The 13,540-nt window shown below is 42.6% G+C and overlaps 1 protein-coding gene across 1 annotated transcript; it reads left to right on the top strand.

Moving 5' to 3' along the window:
• Nucleotides 1-4,405: 4,405 nt before the first annotated feature.
• Nucleotides 4,406-5,009, top strand: LOC111421012 (histone H2B). Its single transcript, XM_023054116.2, has one exon. It carries the CDS (start codon nucleotides 4,553-4,555, stop codon nucleotides 4,922-4,924), a length of 372 nt encoding a protein of 123 aa, XP_022909884.2. The 5' UTR covers nucleotides 4,406-4,552; the 3' UTR covers nucleotides 4,925-5,009.
• The last annotated feature ends 8,531 nt before the right edge of the window (nucleotides 5,010-13,540 follow it).

Genomic DNA, 13,540 nt, shown 5'->3' with positions numbered 1-13,540 from the left:
TTAGCGAATATTAACTAATATATTTTCCGTCTGTTTTAGATCCGATGAAGAGGGTTAAGGAAGATTCCAGGAACCTCAAGAGGCCCGTCAAGTTCACCGTTCACCGTTCACCTCGGTCGGAGAAGCGTGCTCGATATGCCGACGATCTTCTACGGCCAGCCGCCTACTCACTACGCGTTCGACTCGATCGATGAAATCTTCATCTTCGTCATCGTCGCATAGCGGGCTGCACTGGTTTTCGAAGTTATCGGCATGAGCCTCTGCTTTCTCTTCGAGAGTGAAAGCCATTCCGGTTTCACCGTGAATGGGCGGCATGCGCGTCGTGTTCCCCTTCAGCACCTTGACCATCTTCCAACAGGAGTGATCGTCTTCGGTGTTCAGGGCGTCGAGTTTGGCGTCGAAAGACGCGTATCGGAACTCCGCGAGCTCCCTTCTCACATCACCGCGCAGACGGTTATAGCGACGCTTGAGATCGGGATCCCAATTGCGCTGATAAGTCCGCCTGACGCGATCACGCTCCCGCATAAGTTCCCTGATGTGCGCCGGAAGCACCCATCGATGGTCCTTTACGGGAATCGTGTTGGTCGCGTATCGAAGAGAATCCTCGATTGCGACCGTGAGTCGTTCAACAGCCTCATCCAGTTCCTGAGCGTTGTGGATCGGTCGTATTTGTCCCATATTGTGGTGCAAGTGGTCGCTAAAAGCCGGCCACGATACAGTGGAACGTTCAACCGGGACGCGAACGTCCGGGACGTCTCCTAGCTGCAGCAGCACAGGGAGATGATCGGAACTGAGTTCGTTGAGCGTGGTAACTCTATGAACTAGTCGGACATCTTTGATTACAACCACGTCCAAAACGTCAGATCGTTGCCCTTCGTTCGACGGGTAATACGTGTGGTCGGCGGGGGCATCGGTGACAATGCCCGTCTCGTCGGTAAAACTCCGCAGTATTTTACCGTTCGCGTTTGCGATCCGACTGTTCCACGATGGGTGCTTAGCGTTTAGGTCGCCGGCGATAACCACGCCTTTGTCCGTATCCAAGACACCCGTTAGATCGTCTTCCAACAGCCGCCGATTCGGCGGATTGTAGGCGGCGACCAAGCGGACGCACCCCGATAGTGTTCGTACCACAATCGTAGTAGCTTCGAGATGTTGAAGAGGGGGAGTCAGATCTTCGTAATGATCCAAACTGGTCCTTACAAAGATGGCTGTCCCGCCGCCTCTTGCACCAACTCTATCGTTTCGATAGAAGCGATAATTGGGCAGCCGTGGCCTGTCGCCCGCTCGCAGATGGGTTTCGCAAATGAGTATCGCGTCAAGGTCGTACGTTTCGGCGAACTCGCGAAGTTCATTCTGTTTACAGACAAGGCCGTTGGCGTTCCAATAAGCCAACTCAAGCGAATGCGGTACTCTCGGTCTTCGATGAGTCATCATAAGAGTTTCATCATCTCGGACATGATTTGGACGCACAACTTAACTCGCGCGTCCCTATCGGATTTGTCGATTTGGATGACCTCGCTCATCATCGCCAGTATGTTGACGAGGGGGTCGGTTGGGGGTTCAACCGCCGCCTGTGCCGCAACATTGACCGGGAATGGTGTTTCAGCCACCGCGATCGACCCGCTTTTACGAAGCCTCCTATTGTGACGCCTCCTCTGCGACCTCGACAGCTTCGGGGGGTCGTCGGTCGCCTTTTGCTTCGGCTCGTTGAGCTTAGCTTTGGGCGCCGCGACCTCTTTCCGAACTACCTTGGTAGCTGGAGCGTTCGCTTTGGGGGCAACGTTAGCGTTGCCTTTCGGCTTTTTCGCCTGACTACTAACCGCTTTCACGGGTTTCGCCGCGACTACTGGAGCCTTTTTGTCCCCCTTTTGCGCCTGAATAGGTGCTTTCGGGGGAACGGTCGCTTTGACCTTTGGGGCTGCCGCCGGCGCCCTCGTTTCCGCCGCCTTCGGGTGTTTTGGGCACCCTTTGTAGTTGGCGGTATGAGGACCACCGCAAAGGACGCACTTGGCGGGCGCATCCTTTGCTTTGGCACAGGAAGCCGTCGGATGGTCACCAGCGCACTTCACGCAACGAGGTGCACCGTTGCACATTCGTTGGGAGTGGCCGTAACGCTGACAGCGATGACACTGGCCGACTTCCGTCTTCTTCTTGGCGCTCTCGACAGTTATGGTTAAAGCCATGACCGTCTTGAGGTCAAAGATCCGTTTGGCGTCCGCGGTCTTTTTCAAGACGCACAGGACTAACGGGATCGGCCTCCTTTCAGAGCCCTGGCGCATACGTTTTACCGTATCGGGCCAGAATCCCTGTTTTCTCAGGTCGGCAGCAATGCTGTCCTCCCCGATACTGGTAGGGACGCCTCGAAAAACCACCTTTAACGGCTTTTCCTCCGGTAGAGAGAATGTGTGGTACTGGTGTTTACCAGCCATCAACATCTTCACCAGGGCGCGATAGGCTTCCGCGGTGGGGAGCTCAATCTTGATTCCTTGCGGAACCGCTCTGGCTTTCGAAAAGGCGATCCGAAGTCTCGCCATCTCCGCCGAAATGGAATCCCAGTTTTCCTTCGCATGAAGGATTACCGGGGGGACCCGCTTGGAAACGCGTTCCAATCGAGGACGCACGGCTTCCGAGTACTCGTCCTCCAGGTCGCTGCTGGCCTTCCTTTTCCCGTTGGATGGACCGACTGCCACGTCGACATCCATTTTACCCGCCGGGATGGAAGCCAACGCCTCGGCGAATGACCTCGGAGTGGAGGTGGTCGCCGCCTCCTCGAGGGAGGCGGTGCGGCCTGCCGCGCTGGTCGTCGCATCCTCGAGGGAAGCAGTACGGCCTGATGGTGCTATGGCTTTCGCCTCCACTGGGGAGGCAGTGCTGCCAAGGACGGGGGTTGTTTCGGTTGTCGCCTTCTCGGGGATGGCGGTACTAACCTTAGGTGTGCATTTGGTCGCCACCTGCTCGAGGGAGGCGGTGCGGCCTGCCGCGCTGGTCGTCGCATCCTCTAAGGAAGCAGTACGGCCTGGTATACCAGCCTTGGCTGCCGCCTCCGCTGGGGAGGCAGTTCTGCCAATGACTGGTTTCTTGGTCGCCGCCTTCACGAGGGAGGCGGTGCGGCCTGATGATTTGGCTGCCGCCGCCACAGGGGAGGCAGTCTTGCCAAGAACGGGAGTAGCGTTGGTTGCCGCCTTCACGGGGATGGCGGGTCTGACCTTACGCGTAGATTTAGTCGCCGCTTTCAACGGGGAAGGCGGACGGCTTGGTGGAACGGGTCTCAATGTCCCGTTCTTATCGATGTGTGTGTCGACCACGCTTGCAAACAAGCGAAAGTCTACACACGATGCGGATAAAGTTTTCTTCTCCATTTTAAGAGGCATTTCTGCCACCTCAAAACGGTTTGGAAAACCCAACCCAACCCTAAAAAGGGCGCTCTTAATTTCAAAAGAAACTTATCTGCTCTGGATTACGCCTTTGACGAGGTCGAAAATGAACCTTCCCCCTTCCTTCGCTCACGCAACAGGTCGGACGAATTCTTCAACTTCTCTCCAGGCGATGTTGCTCTCTTCAAGGCTCGAATCGGACTCCAGCTGTTTACTATGAGCTGTTAACGGTGAACGGTGAACTTGACGGGCCTCTTGAGGTTCCTGGAATCTTCCTTAACCCTCTTCATCGGATCTAAAACAGACGGAAAATATATTAGTTAATATTCGCTAAATTAGCGATATCGGAAGTGGATTTGGAAAGGACAGTCGGGTTCCCGGATCGTCAGACGAGAAGCAGCCTTGGCCGTTTATGGCGAAGGTGTTCAACGTCGTAATCCGTTAATCCCGCTAGGAGGGGATTTGGGTGGTCTTCGAGCCGCGTAAACTCGGTACTGGCTTTGTTCCGAATGAATTCCTCGATGGTCACCATCTGGGAATCATTGTGCAGTGTCGCATTACTGACAAACCAAGGAGCATCGAATGCCATCCTTAGGACCTTGTTCTGAACCACTTGGAGTTTTTGCACGTGCGAGTGCGCGGCGTAACCCCAGACTGAAGAAGCGTATGTCATCGCAGGTCTGATAACCGCTTTGTAGAGTCGAATCTTCCGGAGAGGATCCAACTTACTTCGGCGATTTATCAGAGCGTACAGATTGACCAGAGCTACCTTCGCCCGGTTCGCCATGGCCTCGATGTGACTTTTCCAAGTTAGTTTAGAGTCCAGAATGACACCCAAATACCTGGTTTCGGAATGCCAGGGAACTATGAGCTGTTAATAGGTTTTTCAAATATATATAACCAACTGCGCCGACGGTTCGACCAATAGCGGCCGTTAGCCAAGCGGTAGCAACGGCAGGCGTCACCTACTGATACGACGCTACTACTTCATAAACGGCAAAAACAGGCAATTTTTATAACACTGCATACATCGTCATTACTGTCGAAGTTGCTGTCGAAAATCACCGTTCACCGTTCATTTTTATAACACTGCATACTTACTGCAGTGTGTTACACTGCGTTACTGTCGATAATCTTGTCAAGGATAAGTTTTATTAACTAATCAACGAACAACAACAATGCCACCGAAAACTAGTGGGAAAGCAGCCAAAAAGGCGGGTAAAGCGCAGAAAAATATATCGAAAACCGATAAGAAGAAGAAACGCAAGAGAAAGGAAAGCTACGCTATTTACATTTACAAGGTATTGAAACAAGTTCATCCCGATACCGGTATTTCGAGCAAAGCTATGAGTATAATGAACAGTTTTGTGAACGATATCTTCGAGAGGATAGCCGCTGAAGCGTCCCGTTTGGCTCATTACAACAAAAGATCAACGATCACCAGTCGAGAAATCCAGACTGCCGTCAGACTTCTGTTACCTGGAGAATTGGCAAAGCACGCTGTAAGCGAAGGCACCAAGGCTGTTACTAAGTACACAAGTTCCAAATAAATGGCGATATAAACATCCCCCTCCCTACCAAACAACGACCGGTTCTTTTCAGAACCAAAAATTAGTATCTGAATAAAGAATATTATCGCAATTTACAATATTTTTAAGGGTAGGCACACACGGTCGATTTTTAGTCGGCCGATAGTTTAGTCGATGGACATAAATGTATTAATTTTAATATAGGTGCACACACAACACAACTGCAGATCAACTCGATTTTTTAATCAAAAGGAGTCGATGTGCACTTATGATTAAAAAGTTGTGCAACTATCGTACAACTCATCGAGATATACTATGTTTACTGGAGTGCGTGCTTTGAGCTAGAAAACGAGCCGGCCTCCCACCCCATAACGGCAAAAAACTTCAACGTAACATATTTTTCATCATTATTGAATAACATTATTTGAATCACTTAGTAAATATTGAATAAATTCATGCTGAATTATATCCATTAGTTAGTACTATTTGTATTTCTTGCCGTTATAGGGTGGGGGAACATGCTGGCGAATCGGACCGTTTTCTCGACCAAGCGAATATCGTGAGCACGTACTCCATTAAATTATATGTATCTCGATTATACAACTGCAATAATGCCATAGCTTCATATTGAAGCGCACACAAAGTCGATAGTTTAGTTGAGGTTTTTAGGAATTTAGGTTGCGCGCGCAACATAAATCGATTACTACTTTAAAAAAATTAAGTTAAATTATTTTCCGTTTTACTACCGCAGTTAATTATATACTACACTAAATACAGTGTGTTAATTAATTATCGTACCTGACGCCATCATATCACAATATTGGTATTGCAATACACGATTTGCGTATGATGCGTATTGCACTGTGATATTGGTTGCATACTTTCAATGATGACGTCGGGTACGATAATTAATTACCACACTGTATATTAAAGTAATTCAATTACATTATTTTGAAAATTTGAATTATTTCCCGGTATTATTCAATAATCAATACAATATAAATACAAGTTGTTTCGAAATCGATATGTGTGTGCATACAACACGATTTATGAACAACTAAACAGTTTAGTCGGTTATAAGTTGATGATGCATCGCGATTTCAAACCAATCCAACTAAACTGTTTCGTCGATGAATAATCGACCGTGTGTGCCTACCCTAAGTTAATAGTAGTTAATAGTAGGTAATATATTATATTACCTACTATTAACTACTATTAACCTACTATTAACTACTATTATGTAAGTGCGATCCTTGTGAGTTGTATATAAGTTGTACATAAGTTGTCGAGATCGTTGATTTGTTTGATAATATCATCCTCATAAAGGTTTATACGATATATAAAGGTTTATACGATACATAAGTACGAAGGCTTTATTTATTGATATTAAGTACTGCCGGTGTTAATTAAACTAAAACTAGAAGTGCGTCTTTTGAAAAAAAAAATGTCTGACGTTTCGGATGCCATGTTTCTGAAGAAGTGTTTTTCTTAAATTTAACTTCCATTCTTATTTCCTAATAAATTTACTTTACAAAACTAAAGATTGAAGAAAAAAAATAATAATTAAGCTTTAAAATTTGAATCAACACGCAAAATTAATAAAAATAAGTAAATGGGGTAACGACATCCATAGATGGAAGGAACAAAATAAATACAAAATTACCCCAAATAAAACAAAAGAAGCCAACAAGGTCAGTCGCTTGCAGAAAGGAACAATTGTTTAAAATTTCTGCCAATTTTTACAGAAATCTTCAACCGTTCTTCGTAAACGTTACAATTAGAAAATGACCTGGAGTTAAAACATCGTAATTAGTAGACCCTACTAATCAGAAACGGTACACATTAAGAACAGCTTCTAATTGAATTAAAATCTTTGTAAACTCTCCTTAAAATGAGTTTTTAGTGATCGGACTCCAGCCTCCCATTTACCACCGAAATGAATTTTTTTTTAATCGATAGGAAATGACCTGAATGAGCCGTTAGATTAACGTTTAAAAAATGCGGAAAAGTGAAAAACTTACGGAAAATTTAATAATAAGTTTCGATGTGACGTCACACACACAACACCAACCAATCCGATGAGTAAAAATAAAATAATTTTCTCAAAATTGATGAAAGAATTAACAACTTGTCGATATTACGATGCATATTTTCGGGTGAAATACCCTTGTTTCTTTGGTATTCGACGCACAACGACTAAAACGACTTTGTTTACCATTTACCTGCGTACCCCTACCTCATTCTCTTCATTCTACAAGAAATCTTACAGAGTTCAAACCGGCAATAACGTCTTAGAGTAAAGTGAATTAATGAATTATAAATTTGCTCCCTTTTATACTATTTACTTATCTACTATGGTTAGTAACGAGTTTTGATGGAACCTTCCCATTGTTCTTAGTTTTTTTGTTCTTACTTCTAAAAGTTAACCTAACTTTTATTCTAAAAGATACATTTTAGTACTAATTTCTACTAAATAATTTTAATTCAAATTTAATTATTTATATATTTATGTATATTCGTGTATTGTTTTGTATGTTTCTAGCAACGGAATTCCAGATTTCTACTCCTTTCACTTTTCCTATTCCTTACGAGAGGTCGCGGATGATCGGTTTAATTTTTGATTTTTTTTGATATATTTTGGGACGAGTTTTGGAAACTCGCTCTCTTTAATTTCGTTCGCTCGTGGAGGGAAAACATCACGAGGGTAATTTAGGTAAATATTACGACATTTTGGGAGTTTTTAGTTTTTGTGGCGGTTGTTGAAATGGTTGCTATAGTATATAGTATAATAAACTTCCAATAAGTTCTCTATAAGGTTGTCCTTCCTTGTTTCCTCATATTGATATTTTACTTCCATTGGCGTTCTCTTAACCTTGCGGTCTGTCGTATTAAATCTCTTCAAAATTTTGTCATATATTTGTAACAAACCGCATTTTGGGATTCGAAAGCGATTAAAAAAAATAATAAAACGCAATACAGGCAGAACTTTGTAATTTAATTACGAAGTTGCGTCTTGAGAACCGAGGGTCCAGACTAAATACTACGTAGGCGGTTCTGGCAGGAATGTGCCGAGGTGGCAGTTAGAGTAGATGGAGCAGGGAAGAAATGAAGAAAAAATCGGGGAGTCGGTTACGGGATTGGAACAGAAAAGCATCGGGCGAAACCGGGAAATTAAAGTTTTTGTTGTGTTTTTAAATTCGAGTCGTGCGATTTGAACTTATAGCAATTTAGTTATAAAATTCGTTGAATTGGATTCTCTTTCTTCGATGAATATTTTACTTTAACAAACGGGTAAGCGTTATTAAAATCTTAAACTTCCGATTTCTCATTGAACCTGCTAACCACCTCGGCAAATTTCGTAATGATGTTGTTGAATAGCTTATGTCATGTAATTTTTACTTTTTAAAACCTTTGTCAGTTGTTTTTTTTTATATATAATATAATACGTTCTTGTTCAAAAATAAAGCAAACTTATTCTTTAGCAGTGAAATTTCGTTTTCTTTCAATCTATTTTTATTCTTAATTTCAAATTACTGCCGTTTGCTTTCAAGTGAACGAATGCAGTGTGCCAAACCCTAACTCAGTCATTGCTAGCTATCAAGAAAACGGTAGTGCGTGGACAGTTGGGTACGCGAGCCGCTCCGTGGACCTAGCTAGGAAACCCACTACGGGAAACGAGAAGTTCTCGAGAGCTAGTTTGTGACAAACTGGTGTCAGGTGTGGGGTTGGCACAATTTGATGTAAAAGTAGAAATAAAATCTAATTGTTATTTTTTTATTTTGTTTTTGTTACTATTTCCTGTTTCAAAATTTAAAGATTTCGAGTTAATTTTCTTTAATGTTTTGTCAATCATTCTTTTGTTTGTACGTATAAAGTAATAAATTTTGTCGTGCAGGGGTTAGTAGGTGAATATTTTGTGACTATCATTAAAAATAATAAAAATCTTAATCACTATGAACGCCGATGATAACGTAGCAGAAATTCCGGGCGAAGCTGAAGGTTCTATTCTAACAACACCAATGAGACTCATTTTTGAAACACCTTTTTCTATTAAATTGTTCAATAAAAACAAACCAATAACGATGTTAGTAGACACCGGTTCTCCTGTTACGATAATTAAACATTCTTGTGTAATTTCGGAAGCAATTAAACCTATGTCAGGAGATTTTAGTATTTCGGGAATAACGGGACACGGAATTGACATGCTAGGTACGACTGAGTTAAATTTTTCATTGGGGAATGAATCGAATTTAGGAGATTTCTCGTGCTATGTATGTTTGGACAATTTGCCTTTAACCACAGATGGAGTATTGGGACGCGATTTTATGGAATTTCACAATGTAATTATTGATTTTAGTAAAGGTAGCCTAAATGTAGGAGGTATTGATGTTAGATTTTCAAGTATCATGAACGTCAATTTGGGGTCGCAGCGTATTGTGTCTACAGATTCCCTTGAATGTAGAGAATCCACCACATCAGGTTTGGGTGTAGGTCAGGTAGATAATTTGGAACTCGCGAATGATTATGTATCAGAATTATCAACGGAAATAAATTTAATCGAACCGCAAGTAACGAGGACGGAGTATCTAATAAAGAAACGTGAAGTCGAAGAAAAGTACGTAACCGAGGAGACGAATCAACGAACGAGGTTTATGCCACTCGAGGTAAATGTTTTGGTAGAAGAGTTTGGGGAGTTAAGTTCAGATAGCAACGATGACTATGAAACCGGGTATCGCCGAATGATCGATGTAAATGTGGACAGGGATTGTCACGATAAAAGAATAGAAGAAGAAGAAAAAAAAATAGAGAAATTAAAGACTAAAGAAAGTCATAGGGAGAGCCGAGAAGGCGAAATTCAAGAAGACCCCAGCGGAAGTAGTGGATTAGTGACGCAGAAGTCACGAATTGTTGCAGAAAATAATGAGTTAAGGGAATGCGAAAATGAAGAAGAAATTAAGGATGAAACTAATATGAAAGATACGAAAGAAAACGAAATAAACAATGATAAAAACTGTCAATGTAATCCTGTTATCACCGTTGAAGAAGATATCGTTGAACCGTTTACAGAGAAGGTGTTAGCGGTTGACGTGCGTAATAATAATAAAAAGAACGACATTGTAATTGAATCAAGTAAAACGCCCTTTCATCCAAATATATTAATAGGAAGATGTGCTGTTCCAAGAGGGGAAAAACCACGAGTATTGGTTGCAAACATAGGAGAAGAATCAATAACGATCCCAAAGCATACAGAGATAGCTAGAGCGTATAGTTGTATAATACCGAATAAGAAGGTTAATCCAGAAGTAAAAAGCGAGATGGTTGCAATGATAAGAGGAAACGGAGAGACATCAACATTTTTGGAATCGATCTCATTGGCTCATCTATCAGAAACAGACAAAGAGAAAGTTGAAAAATTGTTATTGGATTATCGAGATATTTTCGACAATGGTGACGAAAGGTTTACGAAAACTCACAAGGTCAAACATCAAATTATTACTGAGAATGTACCACCAATTAGTAAACGTCCATATAGAGTATCAGTTCATCAACGAGAGTTCTTACAGGAAGAAATAGATAAGCTGTTAAAGAAAAATATTATTAAACCATCTCATTCACCCTGGTCGGCGCCGGTTGTAATCGTTAACCGGCAGATGTCAGACGGATCGATAAAACCCCGAGTATGTATAGATTACCGAGGACTCAACGCGGTAACTAAGAAAGATGTGTACCCGTTGCCGAATCTGCAAGAGACAGTAGATGTGTTAGGGAAGACTAATCTGTTTAGCGTGTTTGATGTAGCGTCGGCGTACCATCAAATAGAAGTGGAGAAGAATGACCGAGAAAAAACAGCTTTCTCCACGCCGTTCGGGCACTATGAGAGCAACCGAATGATGTTTGGGCTAGTAAATGCCCCCGCGACGTTTCAGCGCTTCATGAATTTTACATTTTCGGGATTATTAGGTACTCATTGCCTCGTCTATTTAGATGATATAATAATTTTCAATGGAACGGGTGTCGACGATCATGTGAACAAACTACAAACTATTTTTGATAGAATCCGAGATGCAGGACTAAAACTTAAGATGGAGAAAAGCCAGATCGCGGTCCCAAAGGTGTCTTATCTTGGTCACATAATATCTGCCCAAGGCGTTCAACCGGATCCGGGAAAAATCAACTCGATACAGAATTTCCCCGTTCCAAAAAACGTTAGGAATTGTAGAGAATTTTTAGGGCTGGTGGGATGGTATAGGAAATTTATACCGGACTTTACCCGATTAGCGGCCCCAATTACGAAGTTAACGCGCAAAGATGTCGCGTTTAAATTCGAAAAAGAGCAATTGGAAGCGGTGGAAAGCTTAAAGGCCGCGATAACATCAGAATCGGTATTAATTTTCCCAGATTTCAATGAGCCTTTCATCTTGGCTACAGACGCGAGTAACACAGGATTAGGTGCTATACTTAGCCAGGTGAGAGAGGGAAATGAACGCCCTGTGGCTTTCGCTAGTAGAGGACTAAAGAAGGCTGAGCTAAACTATTCGACTACCGAAAAAGAGTGTCTTGCTGTCATATTTGGGATAAAGCAATTTCGGTGCTACTTATATGGACGCCGTTTCACTATCATAACAGACCACAGACCATTGAAATGGTTGATGAATATCAAAGACCCGAGCTCGAGACTAGCACGATGGGCTTTAATGCTAATGGAGTATGACTTCGAGATTATCCACAGACCGGGCCGAAAGCATGGAAACGTGGATGCTCTCAGCCGAAACAGTATAGTTTCCCTAATCCGAAAGGATCAGAAAGATAAGTTATGCATTAATGAAGTAGAGGGAAATTTGTTTGATGCTCCCCAAGGTTGGGTATTAGCTCATTGCGTTTCGGCTGATTTTGCGATGGGAGCTGGTATTGCAAAGGAATTTAAAAAGCGATTTGGCTCCGTTGAAAAATTAAGATCCGAGGAGAAAGGAGTTGGTGACATAGTACCGCAAATAGCGGAGAAACGAAAAATATACCATTTAATTTCAAAGGACGAATACTACCATAAACCAACGTACCACATGTTGAGACAGTGTCTAGAAACGTTACGGGAGGAAATGAATAAATCTGGGGAGAGATATTTGGCAATACCCAGAATAGGATGTGGTCTCGATAAACTAAAGTGGAGCCTAGTTAAAGAAGAATTAAGAGAATGTTTTGAGGGAACGAATACCATGATAATGGTATATAAATTACCTTTCGTTAAAAATAAAACACTATGTAAAATACAGGAAAATATAGCAACGCCAGTTTGGGATAAAAATGTTATTTTGAAAGAACAAGATAAGGACGAGTTTTGCATTGAAATACGGGATTCGCTTTCATCAAACAAAGATCTTAGGGATAGTTATTTCATAGATAATGATAAGCTCTTATTTAAAACTGATGAGTTAGGAAAAGAAGTACTAGTGTTGCCGAAATCATTTGTGCAGAAGGCTTTGCATGATTACCACGATTTACCATTTGCAGGTCATGGCGGTCAAGCGAAAACATTAGCTTTACTTAAGGATAGGGTATTTTGGCCGTCTATGACACGTGATGTTAAAAAGTATTGTTCGAATTGTGAGTCATGCAATAGACGTAAAACTTCCCCCCATATGTCTAGAGCACCCTTGCAAAAATTTACAACTGTTCGAAAGCCATTCGAAAGAAGTTCAATGGACATAGTGGGTCCGTTACCAACAACATACAAAGGAAACAAGTATATACTTACGTTCCAGGACTATTTCACCAAATATTTAGAGGCAGTAGCCTTACCTGATCAGAAGGCTGATGCTGTGGCTCGAGCTTTTGTAACGCAAATAGTAAGTCGCCACGGTACTCCTCTGCAGTTGCTCACCGATCAGGGTACAAATTTTGTGTCGTCACTCATGAAGGAAATTTGTAAGCTATTAAATATCGACAAAATACAAACCACACCGTATCATCCCGAGTGCAATGGTCTTATCGAGAGAAGTCATCGGGTGATCAAGGACGTACTATCTCACTATGTTAAAAAGGACCAAAGAACCTGGGATGAATGGCTACCCTATGTTCTTCTGGCGTACAGATCAACGGTGCATAGTAGTACGGGCTATACCCCCCACTTTTTGTTATACGGCAGGGAAATGGAATTACCAGTGGATGTTTTTCTCCGACCCTCCAGGTGTAAGTACGACTGTGATGAGAACTATGTGACGGAATTGGCAGCGCGAATGAACCACGTGTATGAGACGGTTTTTGAAAGTTTGCAGCTTGCCGCTCGAAGACAGGCTGAGTATTATAATAAAAGAAGTAAGCACAGAGATTTTTACGTAGGAGAGTTGGTACTCTTAAAAGACACATCTATAAAACCAGGTCTAAATAGAAAATTAGCCCAACCTTGGATAGGACCGTACATGATTACAAAAATTAAAGGACCAGAGAACTACGAAATTACATCAGTAAACGGAAAGCTAAAATCTATTGTACATAGTAATAGATTGAAATCATTTCGAACTAATAAAGACTCAACCCCGAAAGAGTGTAAAAGCCTAGATTCGAATGTACACCTCGAAGAAATAAACGAAGACCGGTATGTTGATCCACATATGCCGATAATCAGTTTACATACACCGG

The sequence above is a fragment of the Onthophagus taurus genome, chromosome 7 (assembly GCF_036711975.1).
Source record: "Onthophagus taurus isolate NC chromosome 7, IU_Otau_3.0, whole genome shotgun sequence".
In the NCBI taxonomy this organism is placed as follows: Eukaryota; Metazoa; Arthropoda; class Insecta; order Coleoptera; family Scarabaeidae; genus Onthophagus; species Onthophagus taurus.
The sequence above is the reverse complement of the archived record's forward strand: the minus strand, read 5'-3'. Positions and strand labels throughout refer to the sequence as shown.

Excerpts from the sequence above, each read along its gene's own strand:
- LOC111421012 (XM_023054116.2), top strand. The coding sequence starts at position 4,553 with ATGCCACCGAAAACTAGTGGGAAAGCAGCCAAAAAGGCGGGTAAAGCG.